This window comes from Laccaria bicolor, genomic scaffold, assembly GCF_000143565.1.
Source record: "Laccaria bicolor S238N-H82 LACBIscaffold_7 genomic scaffold, whole genome shotgun sequence".
NCBI classification, from domain to species: domain Eukaryota; kingdom Fungi; phylum Basidiomycota; class Agaricomycetes; order Agaricales; family Hydnangiaceae; genus Laccaria; species Laccaria bicolor.
Window position 1 is genome coordinate 939,893 of NW_001889878.1, and position 20,399 is coordinate 960,291.

The window sequence follows — 20,399 nt, forward strand, 5'->3', positions numbered from 1 at the left end:
GTGGATGATAAATTTTGAGGTGTAATTCCTTTGTAGATGGGATATACCCCAAAACCTGAATTAATTCATCATTGGAAGTAATTCCACCCATAACTCTAAGGGTGAATATTTCCAAAAGATGCGAGGAGCAAAATGATATCATAATTACAGGTAAGATGGCCATTGGCAATGAGGGGACAAAACAATTGCAGAGGTAGACCTCATGAAGGGAAGGTCAAGGGGGCTCTGGCATTGAAAAAAAGACCTGGAGTTGATTTTTTTTTCCCCTCAACTTTGGGTGGACTAACTAACTATGTAGTCAGGCAGATGTCCAAATATGGTAATATTAGTAATATTTTTACATCATCTTTGGCTTCGCTTGCCTTCCTACACACTGTGCAAACCCATGTTGAGGTGCCTGCAGTAGTTGGTTGAGCAGAATACTATGAAAATGCATACCCATCAACTTTCATAGCCATTCTTTCTACACAGCAGTGCATTGATGGTGCAATATGGCCAGTTTGACAGATAAAATTGTATATCATTAGAGTAACATATTTACCCTTTACACAAAGTGTTGAACCTGGTGCAATAAGGTGAGTAAGAGCTGCTGGATGCAGAAAACTGAGGATGGGGTTCAGGAGGTGACCAAAAATGTAACATTGCAACACAACCAAATAGCACTCCAGTTGTGCAATGTGCACACTGCACACTGCAAAGCAATATGCAAATCACTGTATATAGCAGCTATATGGTAGTGTGTAGCATAAGGACACTTAATGCAAATCTATATGATGTTCTGAAGCAATTCTGAGCTCTAGTTGTCAAGACCTCCTTTTTTTTTTTTTTTGGACCATCAGCTGGACTAACTAACTGGGTATAGGTCTGGCATTCTATTGCCGGAGCCCCCTTGGAGAAGGTAGCTTGACTGACTCTAATATTTGAGTTATCCTGACCCCAATTGGACCAATGCTGAGGTTGAGATGCTGCAGATATTCCAACATGAGGGGCCTCACAAACAAGTCTTGTGGTTGACCCTAGACAGATGACCCATCACAGTTGAGTGTGCAGCGAATGATATTGGGTGCCTTTTGAAGAAATTCATGAACTTCATGCAGTTGAATTCTATTATACGAAGTGAACTCCTTTAATTGGTGCCACGGAGCCAGGACATTGGCCAGACAGATATTGTAGATAGAAAGCATTGAGAGCTGTGGGCTGGCACTGAGAATAGATTGAACGGTAGTTCAACTTCTGATTCAAAATCAAAAGTAGCGGCAGTGAGAAGAGGAAAGGAATTTTCAGCTGTGGAGATGGCTTTGCTGTCGGGAAGGAAGAGCTCGACTTTTTTACATTGTGTGGACACAGACGCTAACAGGGTCAATATTTCTTTCAGTGTGCTCCCTCCCTTGAGTCCCTCCCCGGCTTTACCCCAAACAGACACAAGACAAAAGGTGAGGGGACACCCTGCAGTTCTGGACAACCAGTCCCGGAGAAGATTGGTTTTAGCCATGTAGTCATTTTTTGTTAGTTGGAGGTATATGTTCGTCCAAAACATGGGAGACAAGTCCCTCCAACTTCGGCAAATTTTACCTAGAACAAAAGAATTCTCCTCCACATAAGGTAGCGGGCACAACACACTGGAGAATATTTCACTCTTGATCTCCACTGGAAGTTGATCGATTCAAGGGGATAGAGAATTCAATTGTGAGTCCAATTGTCGACGTTGCTGTTCTTGTTCAAGCAAAAAAGCCTGCTTTTGGGCTATTTGGGCCCACGTGTCCTCCATTTCTCATTCTACCGCTCCGACTTGTTGAAGTAAAGCGTTCCGAGCAGTCTCATTTTCAGGACAATGGCAATCATGTTCTGGCATACTTCTGGCATCTATTCGAATCTTTTTCATTACTCTGGACGAGGCAGACGTACTCACCTTAATATGTAACTGCGTCAAGGAATAATGAGAAGCAAATGAGAAGAGGAGATATCGAGGGGGCTTTGCGCATGTTTGTTGAAAGACCCCCTTTCTGACGGAGCCCATGGCCAGGCCGAACCAAGCTCCGCCATTAACCTCGCTTCTGACTTACCAACCTAACACTTTTGTTACGCCTTATCAATCACCTTCTTTGCAGAAGCAAAAATGAGTGACGACATGTACTACTACTTATATTGGAGGGGAACTCCACACAGTGACATCTATACATGAAAACACAGAGGATTGATGGCTGACAAATTCAGCTTTATCTTACTAAGCACTTCACACCCTCACGAGACTTCTCAACATGGCTTCAGGCTGCTCCTGCCTCACTGTTCCACAAACCACCACGAACTCTGATACATTATTTTGTAAGATTCTGGATAACATTTTGATCATTATGGAAAGCCTTCAACTATTTTTAGACACCTTCAATTGACATTTTGTCCACTTGGATTGCTTCTGATCACTTTTGATGATAGGATTTCACAAGGTTTTGCTGATTGGTTAGTTGCTTCAATATGTGGATCTTTTTCTCTTTTTTTTGGTAATCAGAATATATGCTTCAGTTGTCCTTTTGGTCTTGATGTAGGATATTTCTTTTGCTCCCTGCCTTTATTACTTAACTATCATTTATTCCCTAGGGATTCTCCTCCTAATACTCCACAAAGGCATAGAAATATTGAGAGGGCAAGAGAGCGTCAAGAAAGGATGTTGGAAAGTCCTGAGCATAGGAGAACACCTCAAAATCCTGCTGTTGGTGGTGGTGTACCTTTTATTCTTCCTTTCCCTATTCCACCCCCTGTTGCTCCTCTTCAAATTCCTCAAGGTCCTGTAGGTGATGATCCATTTGTTGAGGTTCTATATAATGGTCAAATTCTTCACCTTACTCCTGGGATGGCTGCACAAGTGGGTAATTTGCAAAATCAGGTAGGTTGCAGAGTTATATCTCTTTTTCTAATATTTAATATATCTTTTAGGCTCATGCTGCCCCCCTTGCTGCCCCTCCACCTCTATTTCCACCTGCTGCTATGGTAGATGTGGTAAGAAAAACCATTAGGCTATTTTCCATCTGTCTAACAAGCTTTTTTCCAGAATATGGGGCATCCTAACCAAAATGGTATTCAGTATCCACACTTACCTGCTCATTTACAGGCATTACGCATGCGTGGAAATGAATTTACATTTCACTCAGCAGACTCTATTATGAGAGAAGGAGGTGTGGATGGTGAATTTGAATACCCAGTAGAATACCTCAATTCCATCAACCTTAGTGGAATGCCTCTAGCAAAATTGAAACTCAAGATAGGTGCACCAGTAATGATCCTTTGAAATATTGATCCAGCAAATGGACAATGCAATGGAACCCAGGCAATCCTCACCCGTGCCTCTTCCTGAGTTTTAGAAGTACGCATTCTGGGAGGAGAATTTGCAGGACACACAGCATTCATTCCCCCATAAGATTTGAGCCTTCAAATGGTGAACTTCCATTCCAGTTATGCAGAAGGCAATTTCCTGTTCGCCTGGCCTTTTGCATGACAATCAACAAATCTCAGGGACAGTCAGTGAAACATTTAGGACTGGATGTTCGGACCCCAGTATTTACACATGGACAACTTTATGTGGCTCTTTCACGTTGCACATCAAGCAACCGTATCAAAGTTCTCTTCAAAGATGGTTCACAACAAACTGTAACACAAAATGTAGTCTATCCAGAGGTATTATTAGATTGATGTAAATGGTAAAAGTACTGATAAATGTCACTTTATTTTGATTGAGATGTAAGAAGAGCCAGAATTGAACATGTGTACCAGAACTAGGATTAAACATGTGTACCAGGGGGTTCAGGGGGCGTGCCCCCGGCAAGCTGTGACCAGTGCTGGAGGAACGGCCGAGCGTTAGCGAGTGCCGTGCCGTAGGCACGGGTCTAAAGCTTGTTACATATAACGCTCTCATCAATCGCTTAGGCAGCTCGCACGGATGGTACGCATCAACTGGGTAACAGGTAGGGTAATCTACAACCGCGGCGTAACCGTCGAGTTCCCTGCAGCGGGCACATCACCCCCTGGAATCTTGACATCGCCACCAATTTTATCAACGACGTAGTAGCTGAAAAAAAGGATCTTAAATGATAGTGCGATCCCAACTTGCAGCGCTGCAAGCAAGATGATTATAAGGCGAGTGGCTTTTGCTTCGGCCTGAGGGGGCACATTAGTAAATTTTGAGTGGTATTGAGAGAAAGGAACGCACGGAAGCGAGGATGGGGTAAATGTTCGCCCCTAGGAAGTATCCTGAGAGACAGAGTGCGATTCCGACGAGTGTCCATCGCAGGATGGGAACGGGGATAACGCATAGCACCTATCATGGCTGATCATTGAATCTGCACCCTATAGAAAGCTAGGACGTCCTTACCGACACGGGGATCCATACAAATTGGCCGTACCCCCACACTGAAATCGCCTCCACCACACTCCATTCGCCGACACCCAGATACCTAAGCCCCAACCAAAGCAACACAGGCACCCCCAGTCCATATGCATATACCAACGACACAGCTATGCTGAGTAGCTGAAAGTCGTAGTCGTACTCTGCGCCTTTTGCAGAGAGGTAAGCCGCGATAGATGCACCCAGGGAGGAGGAGAGGTAGAGTGCAAATATGAGGGTCGTTAGAGTCCAGAAAGGGCCATAAAGGTCTGCCGGATTGAGGTGCGTGGATGTGTAGGTTGGAGCTGAGAGAGGGTTGAGGGTTGTGTAACATCTTCGGAGGACCTGTTGGCGCGTATTGAGCAAGAATACAACGAAAGTCAAAGGACAGACGAGAAGGGAACGCACGGTTTTGGTGTCCACGTCAAAGTAGGGCTGGTAGTATTCCACCGTCCAGAATCCGGACGAGCCTTTTGGGAGGTTCGATTGGTTAGAGAGATACCCTTTTTATGTGCTTGCTTAGTGTCGTGCGCAGCTGCGTACGAGGATATACACACCCCGATCGGCGTTCCCCACACCAGGACTCTTCGCCTGACTCGAAGCACCAATGGCACCCCCATCTGCGCCGAGGAAAGCTACAACGAAACAGGGGGTGAGTACGCCCGAGATTGAATGAATGGGCCCGAGGATGAGAGGCGTACATTTGAATTGGAGACCTTCTGGGCCTTCTTCTAATCGCTGTCGAAGTAGTGAATTTATTAACAAGAAGGAAAGGAGCGGGTGTACACACGTCGTCTGCTTCGACTTGTACGTATGCCATGTTATCGGCGAGGTTGTGGTCGTGATGGTTGAGAACAGTGAGCAAGTGTGGTCACGTTCCACTTTGACGGGATCCCGTGCTCATACCTCCTCACCACTTTGGTTCAATACTTAGTTACGGCAACAGATCTTTGACCAGTTCGCTGAAAAAGTGAATCATGTTCCTAACATCGGACAATAATTATTTACCTCTTTCTCAAATAACGACTACAGACCGCAACGTTCACTTCAAAGCATCTGAGTGCTTGGTTCCTTCAACTTCTTTTCACTGGAGATTCGCCACTCATCAAATTAATCCAAACTTCAAAGTCGCGTCGCCTTTTGTTGTTTCCCTTTCACTCGCGACGAATATCGCGCCTGGGCCGTGGACTACTTACAACGGGACACTGTCATCAATATGGAGGACAACGAAATGTCGTCGCCGAGGTCGTGGATCGCGATCGAACCTCCAATAAATCGTTCATCTCAGGGAGGTAAGTGGCTTTTCGCAATCCAACAAAGTTACACAACTTGTCAAGTCCTGAGCTGTATATCTTTCAGACACACTTCCCTCCTTTCCAGACTCACAATTCGGCATAATTCTACGCCGTCAGAGACTTCGACCAATTGACAACTCTGGATCCAAGAACTACGGTGGCATACCATCCCGTTTCATAAACCTCTCCAACTCGTTCGAGTTTGCTGGCTGGGGCTCTGTGACGAGTCTAAAACTCACTGAGGAAGACCGTGACGCGGGAAAAGCACAGATTGAATGCGTGAAAAAACGACGGGTTTTGGGTCAGTTCACGGCGAGTGCGCTTGCGGGAAATGATATCCTTGGAGGCATTTTTTATGTGATACCCGCCGTTGTTGGGGTCGGAGGGATTTAGTGAGTGGTGTACCCGTTGTCCTTCCCTTCGACAGATCTAATATTCAATCAGCTCGCCCATTTCTCAATTTATAGCGACGTTGATCCTTTTCTTGTGGCGTCCTATAATGGAGGAACTTGCATCAGCTTTACCAATGAGCGGCGGGCCATATACATACCTGTTTGTCTTGATCCCTCTATTTCTCCCCTGTGCCTGATGTCCCTCACATGTAGGCTGAACGTATCCTCGAAATGTTTTGCTCTGATCGCCGCATCCCTTCTACTCCTTGATTTCGCTTCAACCGTTATCGTCTCCGCTGCCACCGCAGCCGCCTATCTAGCTGGCGAAGTCTCCAATTTACCATTTCCTTCTTGGGTTGGGGCAGTCATCATCTTAGTACTCTTCACGATGTTAAGTCTCTCTGGTGTACGTGAAACTGCTCGTATCGCCTTGGTGGTTCTTATTCTCCACGTAAGTTCTATCTGATTCATAAATTTCATGGGCGCGGCTAACATTCCTCATCCTATCAAGTTAATAACTATGGCCATACTTATAATCGCATCGTCAATTCATTGGGCAAACATCGGAACCTACCAGCTCAAAGTTAATTGGGATCTTGGGCGCTCCGAAACCTCAAGCACCAGTTCAGTAGCGAAACAAATATTTTATGGCGTATGCCTTGGTATGTTGGGACTCACTGGATTTGAATGTGGGTTAGATTTTATACATCGGAGGAACAAATCAGATAAATATCTTGATAGGCGCACCGTCGTACACATCCTGCATCAAACCTGGGAAATATCCACTCGTCCTTAGAAACCTACACCTTCCAGCCATCTTTTTGAACACCGTTTTTATGATTCTCGTTCTGGCGATAATTCCAATGGATGTAGTCAAAGGTGGTGCGAACGTCCTTAGCGTTCTTGCTCAATTGGTATCATCTCTGCCAATTTTCATTAAATATGAGAGGCAAGCGTTAACAACATGATCAGTCCGCAGGCAGGTGGCTTCGCATTTGGGTGGTGATAGATGCCGTCATCGTGCTTTGCGGAGGTGTCCTCACAGGTCCTCCCTTCTTCGGCAAAAACACAATTATTCTATACTAACTTAATATGACACCAGGGATACTCAGCGCCTGTGAACTCTTGGAACAGCTTGCGAGTCACCGTGTAATTCCACAGGTGTTCCTTCGCCAATTGCCTGTGACACGGTCCCCATACATAGCTGTAGCATGTTTTGCGGGATTTAGCGGCATACTGTACGCGTCGGCAGGTGCGAGTTTGAATATCATATCTGAGATGTAAGTTTCCCTACGGAGATTATCTTCTCAATTTGAGCTCTCTTTTTTTTGCCCAGGTTTTCTCTCGTCTGGTTAACAGTTATGGCCCTATTTCCCATCTCCTTAATCCTGTTGAAATTCAACCGCGGTCGACTCCTTCGAGACTCAGAAACAAAATTAATGGTTATCCTCGGCGCCCTATTGATCGTACCTGCCGTCTTCGCTGGGAACGTTGCTATAAATCCACAAATGGCCGGATATTTCCTCGCGTACTTCATCGCGATCGTCGTTCTTTTCTCAGCGACGCAAAATAAGATTCATTTGTTGCGTTGGGTGTATTGGCTGTACGACCAATATCCGATATTGCATGACTGGAAGGTGACACATGCTTGGGGAAGCAAATTGATGACATTGATGACAAGATTGAGGAGAAGACCGTTGTGTATTCTGGCCAAGACGGATGAGGTATGTTACTTTTTCTCGGTGTGGTGCGTATGAGCTGAAGTTTGGGCATAGATCAATCAGTTGTTCCATATGATCCTTTACGTCCAGAAAAACGAGGAAACGTCCCACTTGAAGATAATTCATTTTTATGAAGAGGAAGACGGGGTACCTTCGGAGCTTGAGGCGAATTCTAAAAGTGAGATTCTTTTCAACCTCACTTTTTCCTACTGCTCAATTCCCGATAGTACTCGACGAAGCGTTCCCGGAGATAACGATAGATTTAGTGTGTTATTTCTTTTACCCTCGGCTATATGGTGTACCTAATTAACGATGAGCAGATTCTCGTGGCCGGATCTTTTGAGCCGGACAACGTCGCAAGCCTAGCACATCACTTGAACATTCCGCCAGCTCTCATGTTTATGAGTTGTCCTGGCCCGGATTTTCCTTACTCCGTGGCGGAATTTGGTACGCGCATTACATCCCTTTGACCATTCAAGTTATTTTGCTTTTTTACGTGTTTCTTGACATTGAATTTGTACATTTTAAGCGGGTTATAAGGGTTTACAGGGTTTATCTTGACTTATAAAGTGTTTCATATTTGCATTCCCACTTGTAGCATTCCTTGAAGTAGAGTACTTGCTTTGTGGTTGCTTCCCCTCATCCAACCCTCATCAAGATTTTTTTTCCACTTCAATTCACTCCGGCAAGTCCCCAGTACATTTGGCATTCCCTCAACGCGATCGTATGCCACGTGACTCGCATGACACTGCTAAAAATTTGTCGACTTTGCGGCGTGCGCGTCTGTGCTGAGTCGAACACATTGTGGTCCAGAACTTATCATGCTTTTCATTCCATTCTTTCATTGGGTGGAAGGAGAGACTTTGGTGCCGTTCGTGACAATCAAATGAAAAATGGTCCCGTCTGGGTCCTGGCCAAATTGATTTGCAATTTCAACCGCGTCTTCCTTGTAACTTATTACCACAACCTTGTCAACGACTGGACGCCACTGGGACTTTCGTCGATATCGCGCTCGAATATTTGAAACGGTATTTTGTCTTTTTTTGCTATCTTCAGGTGGCATGTTGGGCTCGCCAACGGAAGACATTGGACACGCCCCGACTTCCGAGTCGAAGGTCGCAAACGAGGAAGAAGAAACTGGTAATCCAACAGAATCGTCGCAGGATCAATGGATTGCGATCCAGCCACCCATACATCACGCGTGTCAAGACGGTGACTAGCGTTCTTTTATCACCTCAAAGCCCTAGTAATGAACCCACCAAATGCGACAGATCCATTGCCGTCCTTTCAGGACTCCCAATATGGAATAATCCTACGTCATCAAAGACTTCGACCAGCTGACAACTCTGGCATCAAGAACTACACCGCGGTTCCGTCGCGATTTATAAATCTCACCAACTCGTTCGAATTCGCCGGGTGGGGCTCCGTGACACAGCGAAGCTTACCAGCGAAGATCATGATGCCGGCAGGGGTCGTCTGAAAGCCATGAAGGAAGAATCGGTACTTGGTCAGTTTCTCGCTAGTGCACTCGCAGGAAACGCAGTTCTTGGAAGTGTATTCTACGCGTTACCTGCCGTTGTAGCAGTTGGAGGAGTCTAGTAAGTAATTGACGTCATGCAGCTCAAACGATTCTTATCCTCTTTAGCTCACCTATTTCATTATTCATTGCGAGGCTCATTCTCTTTCTTTGGAGGCCTATAATGGAAGAGCTCGCATCAGCTTTACCAATAAGTGGTGCACCATATACTTACATGTGCGTTTTTCTTACCCCGCTCTGGTTGTCTATGTCTTATGTGGAACCCAGATTAAATGTATCCACAAGAGGATTTGCTTTGATCGGTGCCTCTCTTTTGCTTCTCGACTTTGCTTCAACGGCAGTTGTCTCAGCAGCCACAGCGGCTACCTACCTTGCAGGTGAAGTTCCAGGTTTACCTTTCCCAGCTTGGGTAGGAACTGTCATTGTCTTGGTGATATTTACCATCGTGAGCCTTATGGGTGTTCAGGAAAGCGCTCGAATCGCTTTAGTTGTTCTCAGTTTTCACGTAGGTTCATTTATGAGTATACTTTCGCGTTTAAGTGATTAAATACTGATGCTGATATAGATAAGTACTATGATCGTCCTTATTGTGGCGTCCTCCATTCACTGGGGAAAAATTGGGATCCAGTAGTTGAAACAAAACTGGGACGTTGGACGATCCGAAAGTCCTGACCCCAGGTCGGTGGCAAGAGAAATATTTTACGGAATTTGCCTCGGGACGTTGGGTTTAACTGGGTTTGAATGTAGTCCTATAAAAAAATTTGACCGTCAAAACTTGTCTATTGACCTCAAATGACAGGTACACCATCGTATATTGCACGTATCAAACCCGGAAAGTTTCCCCTCGTTCTTCGGAATCTCCACATCCCAGCGATTATCTTGAATAGCATCATTATGCTTCTCGTTTTGGCGGTAAACCCATTAGAGGAAGTAAGAAGCGGGGCCAACATCCTCAGCTTCCTTGCGCAAATGGTCTGTCGAAATATTTGACATTTCGTGAAACTCTGACAACGTAAACAGACTGCAGGCCGGTGGCTTCGAACGTGGATTGTCGTGGACGCTATTATCGTGCTTTGCGGGGGCGTCCTCACAGGTTGTATAATCGATGAAATTTTCATGATATTGGCACTGACCTTGAGCGAAACAGGCATTCTCAGCGCTTGCGGGCTGCTTGATCAACTCGCCAACCACAGAGTGATCCCTGGACTTTTCCATCGTCTTCTGCCGATCACGCGTTCACCATATGTGGCCGTATTATTCTTTGTTTCGTTCAGTGGAATGCTCCATCTGCGGGAGCGAGCCTCGAGACTATTTCGGACATGTAAGAAGTCCGTCAAACTTGCTTGACATTTTTCCTCTTATTTCTTTTGACAATAGGTTCTCACTCGTCTGGCTCACCGTCGTGTCCCTCTTTCCCTTGTCCTTGCTTCTGCTAAAGTTTAACCGTGGTCGACTCCCTCGCGATTCAAGGGCGAGTTTACAAACGATCTTGTTCTCCCTCATAATTGTCTCTGCTGTATTTGCAGGGAATATCGCCGTGAATCCGCGAACTGTGGGATACTTCTCCGCATATTTCTTCGATATTGTTCTCATTTTTTCCGCAACACAAAACAAAATTCGGCTGCTACGATGGGTGTATTGGGTTTATTATCAATATCCACGGCTGCACGAATTGAGGGCAACGCATACCTGGGGAACTCAGTTGACGAACCTGATGATAAATTTGAGGAGACAACCGGTGTGTATTGTTACCAAAATGGACGAGGTACGTTTTCTTCTCTAGGCATCTTTTTCTCAAGTGTTGAGGTGCTCACATTTTTCGCCATCAAGATCAACACTTTATTCCATATGGTTCTTTATGTTCGAGAAAACGAGGAGACTTCGTGCCTCAAGATTATTCATTTTTACCAAGAAGAAGAGGGTGTTCCTTCTGAACTAGAAGCGAATTCGAAGAGTAAGTCTTTTCTCCCTTTTTCCATTTTTTTTTGACGAATTTGTTTTCATCATCAATTTTAGACGAAGCGTTTCCAGAGATAACTATCGATCTCGTATGTCGACTACTCGTTATTATGCCTTCTCACTGAAAAAGTCTTCGTAGATTTTGGTGCAAAATGACTTTAATCCCAAGAACGTAGCTGCTCTGGCACACCATCTAAACATCCCTCCATCCCTCATGTTTATGAATTGTCCTGGCCCAAATTTTGGTCATTCTGTGGCCGACTTTGGCACGCGTATCATATCCCTTTGATAATTCGCGATTCTCAAAAATTGTATTTATGTAATTTTAGATGTAACACGGAAGCCTTCAAGCCTTGCAATCACGTAGCGGCTAATGGTCATTTGGGCAATACAGAAATTGAAGACGACAACATCAAAACATAAGGATTCGTAACATCATTAACCTTCGTGGCAACGTAAATTGCTACTTCCACTTCGCGCGATTCCTCACAAACTGCCATTCCTATGTTGCTGGATTCGGTTCCCCACTTTCAGCGGCTGCAGTCGAACTAGCCTCCGCGGCGTATGGGCGCTCGTCAATCCCAAACGCCACTTTGAGGACAGTTGGTTGCAAAGACGCTATCGTCAAGCCGAAGGGCTCCCTGATCCTTGACTCCCACCCTTCAGGAAGACGCTCTTCGATAAAGATGGACTCGAGATCAGAGACCCGACTGCCGAATATCGTCAAGATAGTTGAAGAGCTTCAAAAGAAGGTTGAGATTATAGATAGAGGAGGGGAGGGAGGATGAAAAAACGCACTTGGAACTGCTAAACGTCCTGTGGGATAGGTTCATGTGGAACTCGGGGTTATTGGCACGAGACTCTGCACGACGCTTGGATAAAACACGAGAAACGTCGGCTGCGGTGAAGAGCATGTTTCCTTCCGTGTCCTTTCCCGATGCAGCGTCGAGAAGTTCCCTTACGAAAGGAAGGTGGGGCTTCCCTTGGTCTTTGACGAAATGAATGTCTTCGCCTGTTCAATTTATGCGGTCGGTAACCTTTATTACGACATTGGAACAAAAAAAAGAACTCACGAGTGAGAGACGCGTCGTGTTCAATGCCCTTGTCACTGTGCAAATCGATATCAGCCAAGTCGATCCTATCCTTCCCGTAACTCTTGTTCAACATCCTAGCAGCAAAGTTTGCGACGTAGAAGCAGAAAGAGGGTGAAAAGTTATAGGTTCCCCTGACTGTGCTATACAACTCCGGGAACGAGATGTTCTTCCCATCGCGTGGTAAGATACCTGTCAATAATTCAGTAAGGTTGACTTACGTCGCGACCAACCGATAAACATACCATGATTCGCCATAGCGTTCAACCCTGGGCACGAGCACCGACTATCTCCCTCCTTCGGTGCGATATATTCAGGCCATTTTCCACCTTCTCCAGGATGGCCCGCAGGGGTTACATGGTCCACCTTCCTGCGCGGCGTCACGAGGTTGATCAACGTCAATCCGAGGTCCCATGAGAAAACCCCAGCGTCTAGAATCGCTCTGGCTATGGGGGTTACGAGGAACATGGCGGTGGAGGGAAAATGAACATATGGGCAGTCAGCTTTTTATACGCCAACTACTACTCGGTCCGCAATGGAAGCGATCAAGCTGTCATATGTCTGGAAAACAGCTTGACACTCGTCCTGGAAGCTTTGGTCATGCTTACATGACCGTAAAAGTACCGTTTGTCGTGTGCCCAAAGGGGAGTACAGTCGTGGACAAGCAAAGCCCTGAAGAAGATAGAGGCTGTAGAGTCAGATACACAATAATAGTGGTCAACTTGAGCACTGACGGATTTGTAGTATCCATTAACTTGTCAACTCCCTTCTGGTCTCAAACAATTTGAGAGGAGCAGGGTGAAGATGCTCGTAAATTGAATGAATGTAGGTGCATTGTTCAACGACATGATCAACTGACCAGCGTGTCAAGATCGAAGATCGCAGTGGCCGACTTTGGTAGGCGTGCCAGATCCGCTCTGTAAAGCTGCGATTCCCCATATTGAATGTAATTTTGAATGTATCACGCAAGTCTTCAAGCATTCGCAACCTTTCAATTACGTAGCGGCCAAAGGTCGCTTGGGCAACACAGAAATCGAAGACGGCATCATCGAAAACATAAGAATTCGCAAGATCATTGACTTTCGTGGGTTTGTTACAATGTGATGGAATGTCCGCTGTCCAACCAAAATTTGCCACTCTCGCTTTGCGAAATCGTTGCTAACCACCATTCCTACGCTGCTGGATTTGGTTCCCCACTCTCAACAGCTGCAGTCGAGCTAGCCTCCGCGGCATATTTGCTCTCATCAATCCCAAATTCCACCTTCAGAACAGTCGGTTGGAAAGACGCTATCGTCAACCCAAAGGGCTCCCTGACTCTCGACTCCCACCCTTCAGGAAAACGCTCATCGATGAGGATGGACTCGAGATCGGAAACGCGTCCGCCGAATACCGTCAAGAGAGTTGAGGAGCTGTATAAGAAGGTTGAGATAAAAGAGAGAGGAGGGAGGGGGGATGAGAAAACGTACTTGGAGCTACCAAACATCTTGTGGAACAGGTCTAAAGAAAACTCGGGGTTGTTGGCACGAGACTCTGCGCGACGCTTGGCGGAATAACGAGAAAGGTCGGCCGGGGTGAGGAGTACGTTTCCATCTTTGTCCTTCCCCGATGCAGAATCGAGGAGTTCTCTTACGAAAGGAAGGTGCGGCTTCCCTTGATCTTTGACGAAATGAAGGTCTTCGCCTGTTCAATTTAAGCTGTCGTTTATTACGACATCGAAGGGAAAGAAACAAGAGAGCTCACGAGTGAGAGACGCATCGTGTTCAATCCCATTGTGTAAATCCAAATCAGCCAAGTCAAATCTATCTTTCCCGTAACTCTTGTTCAACATCCTAGCAGCAAAGTTTGGGACGAAGAAGCAGAAAGACGGTGCAAAGTTGTAAGTTGCCCTAATCGTGCTGTTCATCTCTGGGAAGGAGATGTTTTTCCCATCGCGGGGTAGGATGCCTGTCAAAAATTCATTCAAGCAGGTCGGCAACATCGCAATCGACAAATGGACAGACACACCATGATTCGCCATAGCGTTCAACGCAGGACACGAGCACCGACTATCTCCCTCCGTCGGTGGGATATACTCAGGCCACGTCCCACCTGCGCCAGGATGGCCCGCGGGGGTGACATGGTCCACCTTCCTGCTAGGCGTCACGAAGTTGATCAAGGTCAATCCGAGGTCCCATGAGAAGATCCCGGCGTCTTGGATGGCTCGGGCGATTGGGGTTACGAGGAACATGGCGGTGGAGGGGAGGTGGTCATGTGGGCAAGCCTGCAGGCAGCCCTTTTATATGCCGACTACTACTCCCAGGAACGTAAAGGAAGCGAGAATGGCAAGTAAGGGAAAAGAGTCATCAAAAGCTTGACACTCCCTGGAAACGTGGTCACGTATGACCGCGCCGGAATATATCTATCTATCTATGTAAAAGTACCGCTTATCGCCTTCCTCGTTTGTTTCTCAACGTTCTTATGGATATATGTATCACGTCTACAAGCGCTATCAAGGCAGAACCAAGGCAGAACTACCCCTCTTACAACCAACCTTGCACGACCCAGCCAACGACCTACCTGGAAAAAGTGCTTACCATTTCTCGTAGTCAAACCGACTGTGTAGTCGAGTGACAATGTTCATGAAGTCCGGTTCGTTATCAGGGGTGATGTAGCCAAGCCTGATGAACAGGTCTATCAAAACTGTCGAAGTACGCATGAAATGAATTAGTAATGGACGGGTCACCAGAAACACAGCAGCGGAAAACGTACCTAGAGCACAGTTTGGCTTGAAGAGTCCAAGACGTAATTTCTCGATGAGTTTGTCTTGCGTCATGAGCTTTGCAGAGATTCAGTCAATTGATTTGCTGGACCACAAAAAGAAGAGACACACCTCGAAAGACTCCACCTCGCCGTCTGAGGGTTTAGGTTCGAACAGAGTTGGATCCGCACCGGGTGGGATGGGCAAGTCATATACGTATCTTACTAGAGATATTAGAAGGCTTTTTGGAATACTCCAGATGACACTTACTCAACTTCAGGCTGCAGCCAACCCTTCGAGGTCCTTTGAAAACGTCAACGAATGCCCAAGTAGGAGTCTAGATTCGAAGTAGTTCCACCTGAAGAAATAGCTAATAGCTCCAGCTCCACGAACATGTTTCCGAACTAGGTCCGCTCCCAAGCTAGCTTCCTCCATACACTCTTTCACGAGCGACTCAAAGACGGGCATCCCGCTGGGTATGCCACCAGCAACCGTGTTGTCCAGGAATCCAGGGAATCTAAGTAACAGCGAAGCATGAGCACAAATGGAGTGAAAGGTACTTGTATGAACGTACGTAGGCTTCGTCCTTGCACGCGTAGGAACCCAAACACTCAACCTCCTCTCCCCATCCAAACCAGACACCTCCTGGTATATACTCATATGCACCCCATACGTGACCACACCAAAAAGCGCACACGCCGAGCGCTCCATCTCAAAGACAAAGTTGAGCTCCTTGGTGGTCCCTTTTGCTTGATGATCGGGGTGGTCCAGCACTCCAAAGGGGTCTGCGTATACAGGGTACAACTCGTCCCTCCATTTCTTGGGCCCGCAGACATCGTTAAAGAAGTGCATACCCCGCCATCGCTCACAGATCTCACGCATGGCGGCGGAGCGTTTTGTGGGTGTGTCAAGCCAGCTTTGGAAGCTCACCCGGGGGTGCCCCACTCCTTCTTGGAATTCCAACTCCCAGATTACCGGAAGGCCCAGCCGCCTACTCCGCTCGTTCTCCGGTCTGAGCTGTTGGACGATGATCGGGCGGAGTAAGCCAATAATGGGGCTTTCAGGTGACGGGTTCAACGCGAATGGGACGAGGTGCTCTCCTCCATGTCCGGCTTTGTCCTGCGCGTCGATTTTGTGCTTTAGATCGTAGAGCGCTTCGGGAGTTGGACGGTAGATCTGGACGTTGTCGCAGATGTCTATAAGGTCTAGATAGGATAAATTCAAAGACATTCTGCGGTGATAAAGCAGGGAGGAACAAGAGCACAATGCAGTCGTCGTTCCGAGTCGATGTTTGTCGTCGGCTATCTAGAAGGGATGTCCGGATTTGGAAATTGGTTATTTCTTTCTTGACGGCGATGGCTCCCCTCTACAATCGAAACACGACGCAGCCTGGGATGCCTTTATGACAGAATGATTTTAGGATAAAGGGACAAAAGGGCCTTTGTTTCCCTTCCCAACACTCATGGACGTATCGAATTTGCTGGAGCAGGTACGTTCTTTGACTATCTCTAGTCTCTCACATCCTTTGACCATCTACACTAGCTCGTCGTCTCCCATGACGATTCCTACGAAGGCATTCACTCCAGCCCAGAACCTCCTTTACTAGCAGATCATGAAAGCACCTCCATCCATTCCCTCCCCGTCGAGCTCCTCGAAATCATATTCACAATGACCCACCGGGCCTGGCTCCTCTCCACCATCCATCCCCAACTCCTCACCATCAACCCCACCTTACCGAGGAACAGCATCTGGGACACCCTAATGAGGCAGTTCTCCCTCTTCCCGCACGTACCCGCGTCGGTATGTCGGCTCTGGCGGGAGATCATCACATCCACACCCCATTTCTGGACACGCCCAGTCATTCTGGTTGACTCCCCTGCGTCGTTGACGGCGCAGCTAACCCTGTTCCTCAAACGATCCCGGCACCTCCCCATCGTCGTAGCCATCGTGCGGAGGTCCTATGATGGGGGGTACGACCCGAACGAACGGTGGCGCGTAGCGGCAGTCATGAATGTCCTAGCACGCAACCTCCACCATTTCCAAGATATCTACTTCCACGTTACCCAAAGCTCCTCGCTCCCACCTATGTCTACCTTCTTTCAAAGCACGGCACCTCACCTCGTCAGCATAGCAATGCACTGCGATATGGACGATGGGCTGAACGTGTGTGTTCCCCCACCTATCCCTATCCCTTCGCGGCCCGACCTCTCCTCTCCCCCTTTGTTTTCCCTCAAATTGGATGGCCCGAATTTTATGACGATGTGTCGGAACCCGTCCGTATGGATCGGGAAGTTTTCATTCCTCAAATCACTCACAATTGAACGTCTTGCTTTCATTGGAGACGAGTTGATATCGCTGGAATGTGCTTTTATAGCCATCGCGTGTCTGCCTTTACTTTCTTCCCTCGTCCTTCGGGACGTCACTTTCCTCCTCACTTGGCCGGCTACCAGGATTCCGGGTGCTCAGCGCCTCAAATTGGGGGTGTCGGAGGTACACCTTGAAGATCTAGAAGATGACGTGATCAAAGGGATCCACTCCATAGCACACCTCTCCCCAACCCACCTCACGCTCAAAAACGTCTCTATAAACGAGTTTCCGGAGGTTCCGTGTACGACGTTCCTTGAACTCGCAGACCTCCGGGACGATCAGGACCTCGAAGACTTTTTAACCTTTTGGGACGGGGAGGTCCTCTCCTTAAGGGGTTGTCCGTCGTTCGACGATAATCTTTTAGGACTTTTCGAAGCGGAGATAGTGCCGCCGTATCATATCGCTCCCAGCCTACGTGCTCTGCATATCGAGGATTGTGAGAACTTTACGGGAAAGGCGTTGAGGAAAATGGTGGAAAGGAGGAGGGACTTTGCGATGCGTGAGGAGAATAGGGGTTTGGGGTTTGTGTGTATAGAGGATGTGTATGTGTGTGGGGTTGGGCCTACGGTGTTGGAGGAGGAGGATGAGAGATGGTTGAGGGGGAATGTGAGGAATTTTCATTGGGGGCTGGAGGAGGGGAATGATGTTCCTAGGATTACTATGGTGTATGATGACTAGGACGTTTAGTGTAATCATTTTCCGTGGGCGAATAATGGAATTACGAGGCTCGTCTGCCTAACGGTGCCATACATACGACCCATGAACTAAAGCAACGAACTCGTACTCTCCCCTCAAGAAAACACCCTTTTCACCTCCTCTTCTGCAACCTCCTACTCTCCGTCTTATCCTTCGCCTTCTTCGGCGCACCCTTGCCCCTCTTCCTCCTCTCATAAACATCAACCAACCTCTCCTCCGCATCCTCATTCACCATCTCCATATCGGGGTTCTGCCGAATGAACCGGGAGAGGTTGAGCGTGGTGGGGTAGTACGCCATCATGCTGGGCCCGCGGAGGCGTTGGCGGAGGTATTTGGCGCCTGTGCGGAGACCTTGCGGGTTGTAGGTTGTTTGGAAGATTTTGCACCGGAGTTTGGTTAGGGCGCGGAGGTGGTAGGGGAGGCCTGGTGCGAACATTGGGGTGTGTGTGTGGGGAGGATGCCCGTTGGGTTGTTTTAAGTTGAGGTCCCTTGAGTGAGGTAAGGTGCAAGCGCAAACGTCAAGGGTGTCAACTTCCAAAAAATTTGAATTTGTTGATGCCGTCATTACATATCATGGACCTATTCACCAACCAACCCCACAAAACTCAACTCATACTAACAGCCCTCGGCGCATCACTAGCAACAGCCAGCCTCTTCCACGCCTACAACACACACACCAAGCGCGTCCGGCGCAGAAAACTAGACCAAGAAATTCGGTTGTCCATCGCTACTCATACGCAGACACATAACGTCCCCAAGCCGCCTGCTCGCGCTATCACCACCCTCGACGGCGTTGGGCCCTCTTTACCGAGTTTTGGAGATGTGGCGGATTATGATGAGGATTTGATTAGGGAGCAACTGGCTAGGAATTATGCGTTTTTTGGGGAAAAGGGGATGGAGAGGATTAGGGAGGGGAGGGTGGTTGTGGTTGGATGTGGAGGCGTTGGGAGTTGGGCTGCTGTTATGCTTGTTAGGTCGTACGTTCTCCCTTTTTCTTTTTCAAATTGACCAATGTTGAGAGTTTTTTTTGGTGTGTGTGCTTAGTGGTATCTCGAAAATTAGGCTGGTAGACTTTGACTACGTCACTTTGTCCTCCCTCAACCGACACGCCACAGCTGGGCTGGATGACGTCGGGACGCCAAAAGTTAAATGTATTGAAAAAACACTCTTGTCGATCTGTAAATGGGCACAGGTAGACTCTCGGATAGAGGTTTGGCGCAAGGAGGAGGGAGGAGCGTTGTTGGAAGACGCTGATTGGGTTATTGGTATGTTTTCGCCGTCCTTAACACACGCTCTCTTCTCACAGTGTTTCTTAGATGCGATAGACAATATACAGACGAAAGTCGATTTGTTAAAGTATTGTCATGATAATGACATCAAGGTAGACCCCTCATCTTCGCCACAGTTATCGTTTACTGACGCCGGACAAGGTTTTCTCCTCCATGGGCGCAGGAGCCAAATGCGACCCAACCCGAATACAAATCAGCGATATCTCGCATACAATATACGACCCCCTCGCACGCTCCGTCCGCAGACGTCTCCGTACACTCGGCGTCTCCTCCGGTATCCCCGTCGTCTATTCTACAGAAGTACCAGGGGACGTGAAACTCCTCCCGCTCCCCGAAGAAGAGTTTGAGAAAGGCGCGGTCCATGAGCTGGGTGTGTTTGATGACTTTCGAGTCCGAATCCTGCCTGTTATCGGTTAGTACCCACTCCTTGACATGCGGGTAGTTGAACTAACTGGGCGAGCTAATTAGGCCCGCTACCGTCGGTGTTCGGACTCCACATCGCGACTTACGTTCTCTGCGAACTGGCCGGAAAACCGATCCTTAACCCCCTCCCCATAAAAAATAGAAAGAAGCTCTATGAAAGGATGTATCGCGACTTACTCGTTCGCGAGTCTAAACTGTTGGGTGAACAGCTCAAGTACGTTTTACATAACATTACATTCGTAGCAAAATAACCTGATTTTTCACGACAGCAAACTCCCCATCGACGAAGACGACGTCGCCCTGATCTTCGAAGACCTACACAGGGGACGTTCCGTCATCCCACCGCACAACGTGCCCAGCAGACCGACCCTCGTCCGATGGGACCCCCTCCTGCCTTTGACAGTCGATAATTGCGTGGTTATGGAGTTTGCGGACGCGGAGAAGCACATCAAGGCCTGTTGGCATGATGATGGTACGCGGCCGGAAGAAGTGTGGGGTAAGGCGGTGAAGAAAGTGG

At 47.6% G+C, this 20,399-nt stretch overlaps 6 protein-coding genes across 6 annotated transcripts; 3 read left to right on the forward strand and 3 right to left on the reverse strand.

The window, feature by feature from the left end:
* Positions 1 to 5,847: 5,847 nt before the first annotated feature.
* LACBIDRAFT_156395 (AAAP amino acid permease) lies at positions 5,848 to 11,511 on the forward strand (the record flags this gene model as incomplete). Its single annotated transcript, XM_001878800.1, has 11 exons — positions 5,848 to 6,062; positions 6,115 to 6,222; positions 6,276 to 6,513; positions 6,574 to 6,751; positions 6,804 to 6,976; positions 7,035 to 7,107; positions 7,165 to 7,342; positions 7,399 to 7,786; positions 7,838 to 7,961; positions 8,011 to 8,048; positions 11,419 to 11,511. Coding segments are annotated over 11 exons (1,806 nt in total), but the record flags the coding sequence as incomplete, so codon positions are not given.
* A 270-nt stretch (positions 11,512 to 11,781) lies between these two features.
* LACBIDRAFT_317236 (uncharacterized protein) lies at positions 11,782 to 12,838 on the reverse strand (the record flags this gene model as incomplete). The annotated part of the gene is made up of 4 exons (XM_001879018.1): positions 11,782 to 12,019; positions 12,078 to 12,291; positions 12,353 to 12,562; positions 12,616 to 12,838. 4 exons carry the CDS (start codon positions 12,836 to 12,838, stop codon positions 11,782 to 11,784), a joined length of 885 nt encoding a protein of 294 aa, XP_001879053.1.
* A 581-nt stretch (positions 12,839 to 13,419) lies between these two features.
* On the reverse strand, positions 13,420 to 14,597 carry LACBIDRAFT_293625 (uncharacterized protein; the record flags this gene model as incomplete). Its single annotated transcript, XM_001879019.1, has 4 exons — positions 13,420 to 13,779; positions 13,837 to 14,050; positions 14,111 to 14,314; positions 14,375 to 14,597. 4 exons carry the CDS (start codon positions 14,595 to 14,597, stop codon positions 13,542 to 13,544), a joined length of 879 nt encoding a protein of 292 aa, XP_001879054.1. The 3' UTR covers positions 13,420 to 13,541.
* A 1,972-nt stretch (positions 14,598 to 16,569) lies between these two features.
* On the forward strand, positions 16,570 to 18,152 carry LACBIDRAFT_317239 (uncharacterized protein; the record flags this gene model as incomplete). Its single annotated transcript, XM_001878801.1, has 2 exons — positions 16,570 to 16,596; positions 16,650 to 18,152. The coding sequence occupies 2 exons, from the start codon at positions 16,570 to 16,572 to the stop codon at positions 18,150 to 18,152; spliced, it is 1,530 nt and encodes a 509-aa protein (XP_001878836.1).
* Positions 18,153 to 18,282: 130 nt separating this feature from the next.
* Positions 18,283 to 18,735, reverse strand: LACBIDRAFT_317240 (uncharacterized protein; the record flags this gene model as incomplete). The annotated part of the gene is made up of 1 exon (XM_001879020.1): positions 18,283 to 18,735. The coding sequence occupies one exon, from the start codon at positions 18,733 to 18,735 to the stop codon at positions 18,283 to 18,285; it is 453 nt and encodes a 150-aa protein (XP_001879055.1).
* A 263-nt stretch (positions 18,736 to 18,998) lies between these two features.
* On the forward strand, positions 18,999 to 20,329 carry LACBIDRAFT_152374 (uncharacterized protein; the record flags this gene model as incomplete). The annotated part of the gene is made up of 5 exons (XM_001878802.1): positions 18,999 to 19,147; positions 19,215 to 19,551; positions 19,601 to 19,871; positions 19,928 to 20,096; positions 20,152 to 20,329. Coding segments are annotated over 5 exons (1,104 nt in total), but the record flags the coding sequence as incomplete, so codon positions are not given.
* Between the last annotated feature and the right edge of the window lie 70 nt (positions 20,330 to 20,399).